Source organism: Microcaecilia unicolor, chromosome 3, assembly GCF_901765095.1.
Source record: "Microcaecilia unicolor chromosome 3, aMicUni1.1, whole genome shotgun sequence".
NCBI classification, from domain to species: Eukaryota; Metazoa; Chordata; class Amphibia; order Gymnophiona; family Siphonopidae; genus Microcaecilia; species Microcaecilia unicolor.
This window is the reverse complement of record NC_044033.1, coordinates 436,222,164-436,238,615: the sequence shown is the minus strand read 5'-3', so window position 1 is coordinate 436,238,615 and position 16,452 is coordinate 436,222,164. Positions and strand designations below refer to the sequence as shown.

The following is a 16,452-nucleotide window of genomic DNA, read 5'->3' as shown; positions in this document are numbered from 1 at the left end:
TTACGGATCTCGCTAGCACTGGTAGCTGGTCTTTTCGCACAAGGTTAAAAGCTGTAATTCTCAGTTTACACATCTCTGTAATGTTATACAGAGAGGCTCAGTACTTAGATGGCACAGAGAGATAGTTCAGGAGAGAGAGACAATCAGCAGACAGGATGCTAGGAATTATTAGGAAAGGGTGGTAAATAAGACCCAGAATACTATAATGCCTCTGTATCACTCTATGGTTCTGGTCACTGTATCTCAAAAAAGATTAAAAAAGATTCACAGAAGAGCAACTAAAATGATAAAGGGAGTGGGACTCCTCTCATATGAGGAATGGTTTAAGAGGTAAGGGCTCTTCAGCTTGGAAAAGAGACGGCTGAGGGGGAGATATGATTGAGGTCTACAAAATCCTGAGTGGTGTAGAATGAGTAGAAGTGAATAGATTTTTTTTTTTTACTCTTTCAAAAAGTACAAAGACTTGGGGACACTCAATGAAGTTACATAGAAATACTTTTAAAACAAGAGGAAATACGTTTTCACTCAACAAATAGTTAAGCTCTGGAACTCTTTGCCAGAGGATGTAGTAACAGTGGTTAGCATGTCTGGGTTTAGAAAAAGGGGTTGGACAAGTTTCTGGAGGAAAAGTCCATAGTGTGCTATTGAGACATACATAGGGAAACCACTGCTTGCCTGGGGGTTGCTTTGGGTGTGGCTTGGACAGGACTGAAATCTACGTATGTAGTCCCCATTTTGTAAAGGGAATATGTGTGTACAGGGAAAAACTCGAAGGCACGCAGTGGTTTTACAAATGTGCTCATTTTGGCCGGAGCTTTACACAGGGATTAAGGGAGTCCATCTCGTTAATCCCATGTAGTTTATTTCCAACTCCAGAATGAAGCCAAGTTAAAATCGTGACCTTGTTACTTGATTGGCAGCACTTACATGTGTAGGTTTATAAAGTGGAAGTGGTGCCAGTTACACATAGAAGCAGTAAAATCACCACTTCCACATGGAAGCTGCTGAGTTTAAACTGTTCTTGTTTTTACAGTCTATTTGTAAAATGGCTGCTCCCACTGCAAGTACTTGTGAATTCCTGCAGGTATTTTAGAAAAGGCTAGATGCCTCAATTCCGTTCTCTAAGTTCTAAATCAGTTCAAAAGCCAATTTAACTTTTTTTTTTTTTTTGGAGGATGATATAGCTATTCACCAGGGAAATGTGTTAATCCAGCAATTAAGAGCTGGTCAGAGTATTTGTGGGTCAGGAAGGAATTTCTTTGTCACTGTTTGCAGAATTGGTTGCAGATGCTGTGTGTTTTCATCTCCTCTTGATAGCCTTACATCTCTCTGTATGATTATCAGGAGAAGGTTGGACTCGGCATCTGTGCTCCTGAACTTTAACCCAGCATGTCCCAACCATTGTGCCTTCAGACCTAATCAGTCATCACTGCCTGCTCCTGGGCCGTGTTGGATGGGACTGCCTCAGCTCCCACTAACATTTGTTTCTTAACAATATGAGCTGAAAGATAGCTTAAGTAGGTTTTACCCAAATGCTGTTCCTTCACTAATGGCCCTGTGTTTACTTTCTTCTCTATACAGGAGTCTACCTATGGCACCCATATCCATGAGAAGCGTGAAGAGCGGGAGGCCCGCTTCTGTAACACGGTGCATGATATCGTCAATAGGGGAGGAAGAGGACTCATTCCAGTGTTCGCCCTGGGACGGGCGCAGGAGCTGCTTTTGATTCTAGGTATGTTATGCTAATGTCCTTTAGAATCCAGTACAAAGTTCTTACTGTATGTCTGTGTGGAGTGTGGGACTTCAGTGATGCTTCTTCTGAAATTACTGTTATTAAAGTGATTTAGAACACAGCAGAGTTTGTATAGATAAGAAAAAACAGACAAGCAAGCCAGGGGTTTCTTGTTAAGAGGATTAAAACAGCACTGCTTATTTATAACAAGGTAAACAGAGCTGCAAGTAGCTTAACACCCACAGAAAGAGGAAACAAGGTAAAGTATACGTTCATCAATATGGAAGCCCCAGCAGTCCAAAACAATTCAGCACCAAATGTGAAAACATTTTGCAGTCTTATACTTAGTAGAGTCTGGACTTGGCTACAAATATTGTTTTAGCAAGTAGCCGTCAGTTACTAAATTAATTAAACGTAAGAAATTAGTATAAGTTAGTGCTTAAATACTCTGCCTCCACACTACTGCTGGTGAATTTTATTCAGGTAGGAGCCACCCAGATGTGTAACTGTATAGCATATAAAATGTCTTGGTATACTATTGCTGTAGCCTATTAGAATTTAAAGGCAGCTGTCCAAAACAAGCATACAGTATTCTGCATCAGAACTTCACAGGGAGTAGTCTAAAGATTAACATTGCTGAAACTCGAAAGTACTGTAGCCCTTTTCAAAAATTACTGCAACCTTTTTTATTGGTATATCAGAATAACAAAGAACCATACACATCAGTAAAAACAGCTTAAGCAGAACAAAAGATTCTGCCTGTACACCCCCCTCCTGTGCCAATACCATCTACTGGAACCTTTTTTTAAAACTACATTATATCTGCTTTCCTCCCTCCTCCAGTAATGCTGTGCCTCACCAATTTGTCAATAACAAGAAGGTTACAAAGAGAGAGTCTGTCTCTTGGTGTTGTGGTCTCAGGCAGCAGTCCCTTCCTCTCCAGCCTATTCATCGAATAGAGCTCCCCTCATAACTTTGTATCCTCATTGTTCCCCCACCAAGTAGCTTCATAATTATAGTGGAGGTCCAAAAGTGCTTGGGAGCATAAGAAAAAGACATAAACCCACAGGAAATTATTTCTTCCATAGCATCCCACAGATCAATCCAGAGTCGTGTGGGTTATGTCCCTCTGTCAGCAGATGGAGATAGAGAGAGTACTTCAGAGATAGCTATATGTGGTCATCTGCAGCTAGCTTCTCCTCGGTATTCTCTCTGTCTAGCAGGTGGAAGGTCATACCTGTGCAGCTCTGGATTGATCCGGATCCTAGCCCATCCCCCCGGTCCCTTTTGAGCCTGGATCGCGGTCAGGGACCCAGGTCTTGGGATATTTGGGGGTATACCTGGTGGTGCTAGGTCCTTCCCCCTTCTCCAGTGACCCCTCCGTGTTCCCGGTCATCTGTGCCTTGGTTTGTCTGGCCCCAGCTATTCTCTCCTGCCTTCTGAAAAATAAAAAATAAAATGACAACAGGCCACTGAGGCAAGCGCTTGCTGGTGAGTTAAAAAAAAAGGGGGGGGGAGAACTGGACAGAGGAGTGCTGTACAGCACTGGAAGCTCTGCGAGGGGGGGGAGGGTGTCAACGACGTTCGCCTGAAAGCAGCGACTGGAGGATATGATGTGTGTTTGTGGCAAAGTGTGCCAGACACGAGGCCATCGATAGTGGGGAGCCCGGTTTCGGGAGACAACACGGAGGAACCGATTCCTTGTTTGGCAGGACCCTCAGGCCTGACTGTGGCGCTTCCTCCTTCAGGCACCATTTTTTCAGCTCTGCCACATTCGGCTCAGCATGTGGTAGGGGGAAAGGTCCAGGCTGAGCAGACTTTTGTTCTGTCAGACTCCTGTCTGTGAGAAGAACCAGCGGAGGCTCCTTGGAGTTTATTCTTCTAATGCACAAAGCCATGTTGAATTGGGCAGGGGGTTCTAAGTGTCAGGACACCTTCCCCTCCCTACCAGGATCTCTTTCTTTACATCAGCCGCTCTTGGCCAAGTGGCCCTGATTTGAGGCCTTTGATTTGGATGATGCCTCCATAGCGTTGGATGCAGATGATGCCCTCCTTTCCAGGGACTACTCTCCACCTTCTGGAGGAGGAGGAACTGCTGCCAGAAGAGAGGGATGACCCCAAGGCAGCACGTTTATTTCAAAAGGATGAACTTCCCACATTGATCATCAGGGCACTCGAGATTGAACATTGCTTTGCCTGATTCCATGGCCAGGCTGCCATGCCTGGGACCAAAAGCCCCACAAAATTGTTGCACATCCATGAGGCTATGAAGATCCTCATCTCGGCGCAATGGGATATGCTGGACACGGGGCTGAGGGTGGCGCGGGCAATGGCACACCTCTACTCTTCCAACGTCAGATTTGGAGTCCCTAAGACTTCCTATGGTAGACTCTTTGATCATGGCGGTCACAAAGAAGACCACTTTACCGGTGAGGGTGGTACAGCCCTTAAAGATCCCGAGGACCGTAAGTTGGAGTCATCACTCATACTTTCTTTTGAGGTGGTGACTTTAATCCTAAGCAGCCCGGGTGTGCCACTCATGGGTATAAAAGGCCTCCTCAGCAGAGTTGCTCATTCGATTTCTTCTGGTCCTGGAATTCAGTCTGTAAAAGTGTTATCCCTTGGCGATGCCGGAATGGGTGGTAGTTACCACAGACACCTGCCTCTCCGGCTGGGGATTCATTGCCTCAGTCGGATGACCCAGGGATCTTGGTCCGCGGTGGAGGCGTCGTGATCCATCAACTGGTTGGAGCTGGTTGGAGCATGTGATTTGCCTGGTGCTCCAGGAGTTTCTGAGCGTCCTGTGGGGTTGTCCTGTGCTAGTTCTTTCGGACAATGCAGCAGCGGTTGCATACGTGAACAAGCGGGGGGAACAAAGAGCACACCCTGGCACGGGAGGCGGAGCTCCCCTGGCTCTGCTCTTAGCAGTGCACATTGCGGGGTCTGCGAATGTGCAGGTGGACTTTCTGAGTTGGAACAGGCTGGACCCGGTCAAATGGGAGCTCTCATGTCAGGCGTTTGAACAGATATCAGACTGTTGGGGGATTCTGGTGATGGATCTCATGGCCAGCAGGGCCAACACAAAAGTATCCCGATTCTTCAGCAGAGGACAGGAGTTCGGTTCAGAGGTGATCACTGCCCTGCTTCAAAGTTGGCCCTCGAGGCTTCTATATTTCTTCCTGCTGTGTCCCATGGTGGGCCGAGTAGCAGGCCGTATTGCGAGGCATCCCAAGACGGTGATCCTTGTGGCCCCAGATTGGCCTTGGTTTCCTTGATATGCAGACCTTGTCCACCTATTGATTGCTCGCCTGTTCCTGTCCACTCAGTGCGGACTCCTGTTCCAGGGACCCATACTGATGGAGGATCCCTCCCCATTTGGTCTTACGGCCTGGCCCTTGAGAGGGCGCGTCTGAGAAGGAAGGATTACCCAGACACAGTTATTTCTACCGTGCTATAGGCTAGGAAGTGCTGTACTTCCACAGTGTATGGCACACATTTGAAGCGGGTGCTCTTTGTCAGGTATCCCAGTATTTCTGCTTCAGTGTCAGTTATTCTGGCTTTCTTGCAGGAAGATCTAGAGAAGTTGCTTTCCTTGAACACTTTGTAGGTTCAAGTGGCGGCTTTGGCCTGCTTCCGGGGCTGCCTTCAAGGCTTCTTGTTAGCTGCACACCCTAATGTCGTTCGCTTCCTCCAGGGGTGAACCATCTGTGCCTGCCTAGGTTGCCGGTGATCCAGACTTGGAATCTGAACCTCATTTTGCGGGCAATGCAATGACCTCCCTTTGATCCTTTGGACTGAACAATTTTCCTGGTGGCTGTTGCCTCCGTGAGGCGTGTGTCGGAACTGCAAGCTTTGTCATGCAGGGACCCCTTTCTCTGTTTCAAAGAAGTATACGGACGGTACCATCTATTTTGCCCAAGGTGGTGTCATGTTTCCATCTAAATCAGGCTCTGGTATTGCTGGCTTTTCGCCGGGAGGACTATCCCTCCAAATTCCGGGCGCTACGGTGCCTGGATGTTTGACGCATTCTTATTTGTTACCTGGAGATCACCAATGACTTCCACCATTCTCATCATCTTTTTGTCCTTCATGCTGGCAGCAAGAAAGGCGATATGGCATTCAAGGCCAGGGTAGCATGTTGGTTGCGGGAGGCAATTGTTTCGGCTTACATAGCCTTGGGTAGATCCCCCTTCCTTGCGGGTTTGGGCACACACTCCACGAGAGCACAAGCAGCTTCCCATGCTGAATTTCATCTGGTTTCGTTGGAGGACATTTGCAGGGCTGATACATGGGCTTTGGTGCATTCCTTTACTAACATTGCAGATTGGACATGGCCCGTCAAGAGGCAGGATTCGGTGCTTCGGTCATTTCTTCAGGGGAAGATCTGTCCCGCTCTACTTGAGGACTGCTTTGGTACATCCCACACGTCTCTGGATTGATCTGTGGGACACTATGGAAGGAAAAATGAGTTCTTATCTGGTAATTTTCTTTCTATTAGTCCCAACAGATCAATCCAGACTAATACGATTTTTCTGTGGTTTGTTTAGGGTTTAATGTTTTGCTCCTAGTACTGGACAGGTTCCTTCATTTAGTTTCTAACAAAAAAATTTTAAAAAACACAACAGAAGAGAATCATCACAACAGGAGATCGCAGTATCCATTCTAGTGGTATACTTCTTCCTCCTCCTTGTGCGGTTGAGATACCAAATTCGGTTCACGGAGGCAGGAGCGTGTTTGGCTTGTTGGATTTCTGATTCTTCCACTGCTTTGGTATCGACCATACTGAGGAGAAGCTAGCTACATATGACCACATATAGCTATCTTTGAAGTTCTCCCTCTATCTCCATCTGCTGGTAGAGGGACATAATCCACAAATCTCTGGATTGATCTGTTGGGACTAATGGAAAGAAAATTATCAGGTAAGAACTAATTTTTCCTTATTTCTTGTTCAGGATTTGTTGGTAAATATGCACTGCCATTCTGATCCTGAGAGCTGTGTTTAGCTCTCTGAGCTGTTCAGACTTCTCCTTGAGTGCTTTTTCTCAGACCTGTTCCATTTATTGTTTTATTTTTTTTTTGTGCTGTAGATGAGTACTGGCAGAATCATCCTGAACTCCATGACATTCCCATATACTATGCTTCATCGCTAGCAAAAAAATGCATGGCTGTCTACCAGACATATGTCAATGCCATGAATGACAAAATCCGCAAGCAGATCAACATTAATAATCCTTTCGTCTTCAAACACATCAGCAACCTGAAGGTGAGAAAGAGCAGCAAGGAGGCATGCCTTGTTTTCAAACGTATGGGAGAAAGAACTAGGAAGATGGAAAGTGGCTTACAGTAAACATTTACAGCACACTGTGTATTTAGACGAGTAAATACTGCATCAGAGTGCTGACTGGTTTAAAATACCTCTTCTAGGAATATATTGATAAAATACAAAGTCCTGTATCCTTATGGGAGGTTCATCAGGTACAGATGCACTCTTCCCAGACACATAGTTGATGTGCGATAGGATCCCTCGCTTGTTTAGGGCTAGAGGAAATGTGTCCTTGACACTGAGCCACACCACCTTGATCTTCCTCCCTTTTCCTGGAGCTGAAGTATATCCCACCTCCACTGGCCCAAGTTTAACCAGTGTCATGTCTGTGTCAGCATTATAACCAGAGCCATGGGGTCAGTCTAGCTCAGTTAGAGTGTTTAATAAAACAGTTTTCAAACCTCATCCTTTCTAGCACTGTGTGACTTTCATATCCTACTAGAAGGGTAAAAGTCATTCTTCGTGTAGTAATGAATGACATTTCTTGGCAACACAGGTTGATATTCAAAGCGATTTAACTGGCCAGGAGAGGAACTGCTAAAGCTGTAGCTGGCTATGTTGTGGGCGGAGTCAGTACTTATGCGGTTAAGTGTCAATATTCAGCACTTAACCGCCTAAGTTAACTGGACAAATCAGATCACATAAAACTCGGCCCAGTCAGTTGGCCAATAGAAGGAAGCAGCAGGAACAGCTGGGCGTGGAACCAAGCCCTGATGCTGATTCCTCACAGAAAATGAGAGCCGAGAGCAGCAGAGAGGCTTTTCCTACTTTTTCCCAGCAGCGGGCAGGCAGGGAGCGCCAACACAGGTCTGCCCATCCAAAAAAAAAAGAAGGGTATATCTACTGCTTTCATACACGCTACTTGTCTGCGTGTATGAGAGCCGTCTGTAGCATGCACAGGGCGAGTGTTCTGCGCATGCTCAGCTCACCGACTGGCTTTCCCTATATCGCATGGAAACAAGCTGGGTCGCAAAAGCAACGATCAGCTCATTTGCATGCGATTCTCTTTGTGAATTCCTCTGTTTCCGAATTGGTAAATTTTTACCAATTTGGAAATGCAGACGAATTCTTAATGGGACCTTTGTGCATCTGGGCCTCAGTTACAGTTCTTACTTGCTAATGTTGAAAAGTTGCATTTATGTGTAGTCTAAACATTTATCAGTAGCCCAGCGGCCTTGGGAGCTTGCTGAATTAAAACAAGGACCATGAGAAACATGATGGGATGCAGTACATCATATTGCATATCTTAGACACTGGGGACAAAGAATTCATCAAAGGGAAAAGAAAATGACTGGCTAATGTGAAATGCATATTCTTGATTAGTTAGAACTTCGGACCATAACAAAGGAAAACAGATTCAAACAGCAAAAGAGCATTAGGTTGCTCAATGCAGAGAGATAGTAATTGCAGAGGCATGAGATTATTCTGGTAATTATAAGATAAAGGGAAGAAATTAAACCTTTTTAGTGAATATTGCCATGGTATGTTATGAGTGTTAAACAGTGTTCGTATGAGTTATTGGCATCCATGAATATAAAAGTAAGTTCTTAAATACACTCGAGACTGTGGCTTGTTGGGTAGAGGAGTATGATCTGGTCTGTAGTGTACCCTGCTCTGTGACGGCTCCCTAAACAATGGCAGCGCTGCTCCATTGTGCAGGCAAAAGAGTTATTTCTGGCTCCTTGGCAGAACTGTAATGAGGGACATAGAGGTAGCTCTCTCCTTGTTATCATGGAGTGGAGGAGTAGCCTAATGGTTAGTGCTGTGGCCTGAGAACCAGGGCAACAGGGTTCAATTCCCACTGCAGTTCCTTATGACTCTGGGCAAGTCACTTAGCCCGTCATTGCCCCAGGTACAAAATAAGTATCTGTATATAATATGTAAAATGCTTTGATTTTAACCACATAAAGGTGGTATATCAAATCCCATCCCCTTTCATTTCCTGGGGTGGTTTGCCATAGGCAGTGCTGCTGGATCAAGGCTTTCAACTAAATTAGGGAGTGGATTTAGATCTCCTCAATAAAGTGGTAGGGTAGCTGTGTTAGTCCACTTTTTAAGGTAATCAGTAGAAATAAAAGAAAAGAAAGTAAGATTAATTCATTCATTTCAGTATTTATATACCGCTTAGACCTATGATACCTTTTTTATTAGACTAACAATACATTTTTGATTAGCTTTCAAAGGTAACCCTTCAGATTAGAAATTCAGAAATGAGCAAATGATGATATATATTTCAGAATATATATGTGAAACTACTTAATTCTGACTATGACAAAAAAACTCTGCAAATGTGCTAGTCAGAAACTGAGAAGTGAACTTATATATCAACTCTACAAAAAGAAGAAGATGACAAAAGCCTAGTGAGAAGAAATTATGAAGAACATACAGTAACTACTAAATCCCTACCTTATGGGCCAAACGACGAAAGGAACTTCAAGAAATCCAAGCAAAAAAACAATACACTGCTTCCATTGGAAGAAAAAAAAAAGACATATCTCCTGCAGAATCAGAGAGAGATCAGATCTAGAGAAATTCTTTAGGGAACTCTGTTTGAAAGTACATTAACATAATAGACAGACTCCCAACAGACTGGAATACAGTTTTAAACAAAAACACATATTTCATCCCACATGATGGAGAAAACAATAAACTAGTCAACTACATGGAAAGTTTCAGACATAAGGTGAAAGCACATCTCTCCAGCAAATAAAAGAAAATCTTGCACAATCTTTCTCCTCTAGATAAAGCTGTCATAAAAAGCCTACAAAATAACCAAAACATTGTTATCAAACCTGCAGACAAAGGAGGTTCTGTAGTGAACACAAAAATACATACAACAGGGGCACAGACAGCTCTCAGTCAGTACATACTATAGGAAACTGACTGAGGAACCCACACAGGATTATACAAAACAGTTGAATAATCTTATCAAAACACTTTCAAAGCAAGTACAACCCCAGCTAAAGAAACTCATACCAAACCACCCTTCTGTGGGCATATGCTATCCCCTGCCTAAAATCCATAAACCTGGAAACCCCAGCAGACCAATCATGTCTTGTATTGGCACACTCACAGAAGAAATATCTGGATTTACAGAGGGGATTCTGAAACCCTCCCTCCACCCCCCTGATTCTAAAACCCTTTCCCCCGGATTCTATAAACATCAAAGTGCCACGTGCAAATCGGCACGAGTAGCTGACTTGCATGTGGAACTTAATTGGTTTACCTGCACTGTTACAGAATATGCCAAATCCACACGTAAATAAGACGTGCGTTGACAACAGGTTTTAGTTGGTGTAAATGCTTGCATTGAAATTTTAGCTGCGGGACGGTTGCTATGTATATTTTATAAACTGCCTAACTTGTGGGGTTTATAGAATACCGCTAAGCGTGGGGGTTTTTTTTGGTGCCATATGTAGAATCTGACCGTTAATGCACAAAACAAACAGCTTCATACAAAACACCACAGACTTTCTGAACAAATTGGAAAACATCAAACAGCTACCACCAGGTGCTCTTCTGGTCACAATGGATGTAGAATCACTATACAGCAACATTCCCTATCATCAAGCTGATCAATCCATAGACTGGTGGGTTGTGTCCATCTACCAGCAGGTGGAGATAGAGAGCAATATTTTGCCTCCCTGTATGTGGTCATGTGCTGCCGGAAATTCCCCAGTATGTTCTCTATCTAGCAGGTGTGTGGTCACACAGCAGCAGCTCTGGCTAGGTCTCCAAGCCTAATTGTTTAGGTTTTGTTGAGTACCTGGGGTTGAGGGCTCTTCGTGAGCAAGTGCAAACCTGGTGGTGCCAGGTCTCTCCTTTTCTCCCCCCTCCCGCTGGCTCCGTTTTAAAAAAAAAATTTTTTAAAACCCAGAAAAATAGACGAGATATTCTAAAATTCATATTAAACTAAACCTCTAAAATACTAGTATATTGATGGCATTATTATGATTTGGACTGAGGGAGAAGAGACGCTCAAAACAATTTTACAGTTCTTTCAATATATACCATCCTTCAATCAAATTCAAAATTGAGTACTCCACAGAAAAGTCAGCTTTCTAGACAACACAGACTCTGTCAACAATGGCTATATAAACACATCTATGTACAAGAAACTGACTGACAGATGCAGCTACCTCCCACAATTCTAGCTTCCATCCTTCACATATAAAAAAACTCAGTTATATACTGCATCTGCTCTTACCCAAGAGACCAGAGATAAACACCTCAAAATCTTGACTGAATCTTTCAAACAAAAAGGTTACAAACCCAAAATAATCTCAAAGAAGATTACCTGTTTCCTCCAAAATACCCTGAGAAAACCTGTTGCAGCATGAAGAAAATAAAACCAAAGAGAGAGTGCCCCTTGTAGTGACATACAATCCAGAACTGGAAAAACTGAAAAATCATAAAAATTCTAGAACCACTACTCCACGAGGATGGATTACTGAAAGAGATATTCACAGCTTCACCTATGCTGGCCTTCCGAAAACCGCCTAATTTGAAACAAAATTTGTGAAAACAAAGCTCCCAGTAGAAACTGAAAAAGAGAATGGCACACATCCCTGCTGTTGCAAACTGTGCCAACACATATTACAGGAACCTACAGTCACTTGGGAAAAACATTTCAGCACACGCCGTATGGTGTAACATAGTAGATGACGGCAGTCTGCCCAACAAGATAACTCATATGTGCTTCTTTTTGTGTATACCCTACTTTGATTTGTACCTGTGCTCCTCAGGGCACAGACCATAAGTCTGCCCAGCACTATCCATGCCTCCCAACCACCAGCCCCACCTCCGGCTCTGGCACAGACCGTACAAGTCTGCCCAACACTATCCCTGCCTCCCATCACCGGCTCTGGCACAGACCGTATAAGTCTGCCCAGCACTATCCCTGCCTCCCAACCACCAGTCCCGCTTCCCACCACTGGTTCTGGCACAGACCATATAAGTCTGCCCAGCACTATCCCCGCCTCCCAACCACCAATGAAAATGTGAAGAGACAGGCCAAATGCTTAAAAACAAATTCAATTTACACCGGCATCACATTAAACACTACAGTGCTAACCAGGGTGACACCTCTGTAGGACAACATGTTGCTAGACCAGAGCACATTACAATTAGAAATAATTTAAACCCATCAGATAAACTTTACTGTACATACAGTTATGTTTGAGAATTTCTGTTGTATTTGATTTATCAGTTTTTCAATTTGCTTTATTTGATGGAGGTTTCTTATATATATAAATGTACATTGATTAAATGTTAAGTGACTTCATCATATGTTAAGTGATTTTGATTTGATTTGATTAATTATGTTGATGCATTCATTTATATGTTTGATAATTGCATACATGTTTGTCCAGAAATCTTTTTAGATTATATTTTTGTGTATTTATGTAACGTTTTTTTAATTTATAAAAATTTCTTTTAAATAATTTTTTAGACTCCTGAGGCAGGCCTGTGGCCGAAACACAGTACTGTGTCGAGTCTACAATAAAGCTTACTTCTTTATATACCACCAGAGTCTCAACGCCCTGAAGTCATTGGTCCACTTCACACTTTGTTTCTTTGTAGCCAGACCAGAGCACTGCATGAATGACTTTATGGTGAAAATGCTAAAAGGAAATTTCAAAACCATCCAGGAACATAAACCCTTTGAAGATAAAATGATGAAATATTTTGACACCCACCAGACAGGACTTGATCTGGGTTTCCTATCCCATTATAAACGATAAAATTTATACTTCTTTGTCACACTCTGATCACCCATCTCTCTGTTTCTCTCCCCCACCCCCCCATCCACGCCAGCCCTTGAGCCTGTCATATATATATTCTGATATGTCATCATTTGCTCATTTCTGAACTTCTGATCTGAAGAAGGATTACTTTTGAAAGCTAATCCAAAAATGGAAACAGGATGCTGGGCTTGATGAACCTTCAGTCTGTTCCAGCATGGCAATACTTATGTACTTACGACTGTCTTCTTGAGAAAGTAAATGTGACCCCTTTGTGAGGGCCTGTATTACAGTGCTTAAACCAGACTGGGCTCTCTTCCCTTCGTGTTTTTCCTCTGTTTGTAAGCAATGTTTGATTGATTAGGTGCATCTGAGATAGTCATATGGATTTTCATTTAGCCCCTTCTGGTACTGACGGCCCATTGTTTCTATTTGTTGTACTCTGTCAGAGCATGGACCATTTTGATGACATCGGCCCCAGTGTTGTAATGGCATCCCCAGGTATGATGCAGAGCGGCCTGTCCAGAGAGCTCTTTGAGAGCTGGTGCACTGACAAGAGGAATGGTGTCATTATAGCCGGTTATTGTGTGGAGGGAACACTTGCCAAGGTAAGCCAGCACCAGAAACTACTGGGAGTTAGTTTCCATTCAGAATGTTTTAACATAGGGGCCTAAATTTAACTGCAAATGATTGTAGATATTTTGAACACATATACTTTACAAAGATTTTCAAAGTAAAACTACAATGTTGTTTCTCTGTGAAAATGAGCAATAAAGTACATGGACTAGAAATGGCCGGGCACTTTGCACCAGCTTTTTTTGTTCCTATACCAAAAAAGTGGGAAGATAGTTTCCCCTCTGGTGAAAATGTCATATATGAATGTTGTTTTTCCTTCCTATAGGTTAATCATGCCTCTGGGCATACCTCACCACATCCTGGTTAAAAATAAGTACTGTGGAAACCCATGAGTAGTTTTGTCTAGATAAATGGTTTTGAAACTTGTTCAGTGAGAGCAGGAGTCTCTAGGAAAAATCATAAGGAATGTGTAAGCGGTGGAGTACAGTAGGGATTTCCAAATGTTTCCTGCTGGGATCTACTTTTAAAGCGTGGGACAACAAAAGACTGGCACAGTTCAGAGCAGTTCCAGATAGAAATAAGGTTCTTCTGATTGTCCTAATCCTGGACATGTGATGTCCTGTTGTATAAGTAAGGCTTCTGATTTTAGGTTTTAACCGATAAATACCAATAAAACAAATGGAAAATAATTCGAATAACGTTTATTGGGTAAACACTGGAAAAACACCACTTCCCCTAGTATTCCTTTACTTGTTCCCTGGCTTGTCTCAATCCTCTAATAAGTTTTTGTCTCTCTTCTGCACTAACATCTCTTGAGTGATGCAAACATATATTTGATACCAATGGAAAAGGTACCTGTGGTGAGAAAACACTGATAAACACTTGACTCTTTTTGTACCCTCAAAATTCCCTAATTTGCTGGAAAATAAGTACCAAATGTGTAATTTATAAACACCTGGGAATAGAAGGCTTATTTATAAGATAATTTACAAGCTGTTATCATTTTGTGTTCTCGCTTGAATGACCAGACAGTTTGTGTCTGGTGGACACAAATTTAGGAGCCTACGGAGGAGAATCAGAAGTCAGGTGCACAGGTCAGCAAATGATTCACAAAAGCCATAATTCTTGCATCAGGATCCAAACTTGAGCATTCTATTGTTTCTGTATTGCTATGAATACAATACGAGGCTTTTATGGATCTTTTACGTCTTCTAACTGTGCCTGAAGCATGACCCTTTTTAAAATGTACTACCAACAATTTCTGGATCACCACTTCAAATTCACCAGTGGGTTCTCTATGCCTGCCTTTTGCAGCAGAGTTATGCTTCTTCTATGGTGGTAATGCGTGTATTATCCTCATGTACAGTAACTAAGAGGCCAAATGGGAGAAGCCATTTGTACCAGAAATTATGCTGTCTTAATGCCCCAGCACTTCCTGAAATACTTGTTGCCACTGCAGCGTGATAGGTGACCAATCTTGAAATATCTTCACTTAGTGTTCTTGCCACACAATCTGTCCCCTTTCTTTAGCTCTTCTAAGGAAGAGCTCCTTATCCTTAAAATTGTGAAAGCATACCACAGTGTCTTTGGGTAACTCTCCCTTCTTAGACCCCAGCACTCTGTCCACTCAAACCACTTTAGTGGTCTCTCCAGAACCTGTACCCCCTCAGTCACCATCCTGTAGAGCTTTGAACCAACTGAGTAGAATCCCAATATTCTTCTGTATCTGGAATGCACATATTTTGCTTCTTGGACTTGTTCCAGATCTTGTATTCAAAAGGTCCTCATGATCTTTTTGCAGAGTTTTCATAGTGGTGTGAAGCTCTAAAGCCACTTCCTCCTTGATCTTCCCTCTCACCCCTTGAAACTTGCTTTTAAGTTCAAGTTCCCATTCTTTATGGTCTGCTTTTGTGGTAGAGGCAGCATCGTCCGAACAGTAACATGGGGAGTCATCATCTGCGGCACTCACTTGAATCTGATGGCACCGCATGAGAGACACCTCGCATGTGGTGGAGGCCACAAATGTTGGCTGTTCGTGCTAGCGTGCAGGACTCATGTTGCTTCTTTTTTTGCTGGCATAGCTCCAGAGGGGACAAGAGCAGGAACAGCACGTGTTCGATTTTACTGCTTTCCAGTGAGGTGAATGCTGTAGACCAGGGGTAGGCAACTCCGGTCTTCGAGAGTCGCAGGCAGGTCAGGTTTTCAGGATATCCACAATGAATATGCAGGAGATAGATTTGCATACCATGGAGGCAGTGCTTGGAAATTGTCTCCTGCATATTCATTGTGGATATCCTGAAAACCTGACCTGCCTGCAGCTCTCGAGGACCGGAGTTGCCTACCCCTGCTCTAGACGGAGGGATTATTCACTGACCGGGCCGGATCTCCGTCTTCATCCAGCTGTTCCACCTGATGATGTCACAAGAAGTCCAAATTTGCGCTAACTTCTGCCAGGGGTTATTCAACAGTTACTGCATTTTGGTGAATTTTCATACCAAGAGTAAAGGGGGAAATTTTATAACTGGGTGCTAAAGTTAGATGTCTAGGAGTGTGAATTCTATAACTGCATTTGAGCACCCAGATTCTGTTATAGAATGCTAGTGTAAATCAGCACCTATGTGCCTACAATTAGGTGTGTCCACTTGTGCCATGTCAGTAGCATGCGTAAATGCACATGCCTATATGCAGCGCTTTAGCACATAACTTACAGTATTCTGTAAGTTATGTGTCTAAGTGGGAGCCTGTCTGTGCCCCATGTGTGTGCCCCTCGCATGTACACACTAAGCAAATTGCACGTCTGTTATAGAATGATGCTTAGTACCCAACTAGTATTTACATGTGTACATGCTAGTATTCTAGAAGTGTAGGGCACAAATGGCGCTTAAGTTTAGACGTTAAAGTAGTAGAATGAGGGACATTGTGGGCTCATTCGTTTTATCCAATGGAGCTAGAAAATCTTGAATTTGTGAAGAGTAGCCTAGTGGTTAGTGTGGTGGACTTTGATCCTGGAGAACTGTGTTCGATTCCCACTGCAGCTTCTTGTGACTCTGGGCAACTCACTTAACCCTCCATGTCCC

At 43.3% G+C, this 16,452-nt stretch overlaps 1 protein-coding gene across 1 annotated transcript in view; it reads left to right on the top strand.

The window, feature by feature from the left end:
- CPSF3 (cleavage and polyadenylation specific factor 3) overlaps positions 1-16,452 on the top strand; it is a 59,429-nt gene that overhangs the window by 13,176 nt on the left and 29,801 nt on the right. The window contains exons 7-9 of the mRNA XM_030198885.1: positions 1,582-1,732; positions 6,820-6,995; positions 13,249-13,407. Coding sequence (XP_030054745.1) covers positions 1,582-1,732; positions 6,820-6,995; positions 13,249-13,407 — 486 coding nt within the window. The remainder of the gene's footprint in view (positions 1-1,581; positions 1,733-6,819; positions 6,996-13,248; positions 13,408-16,452) is intronic.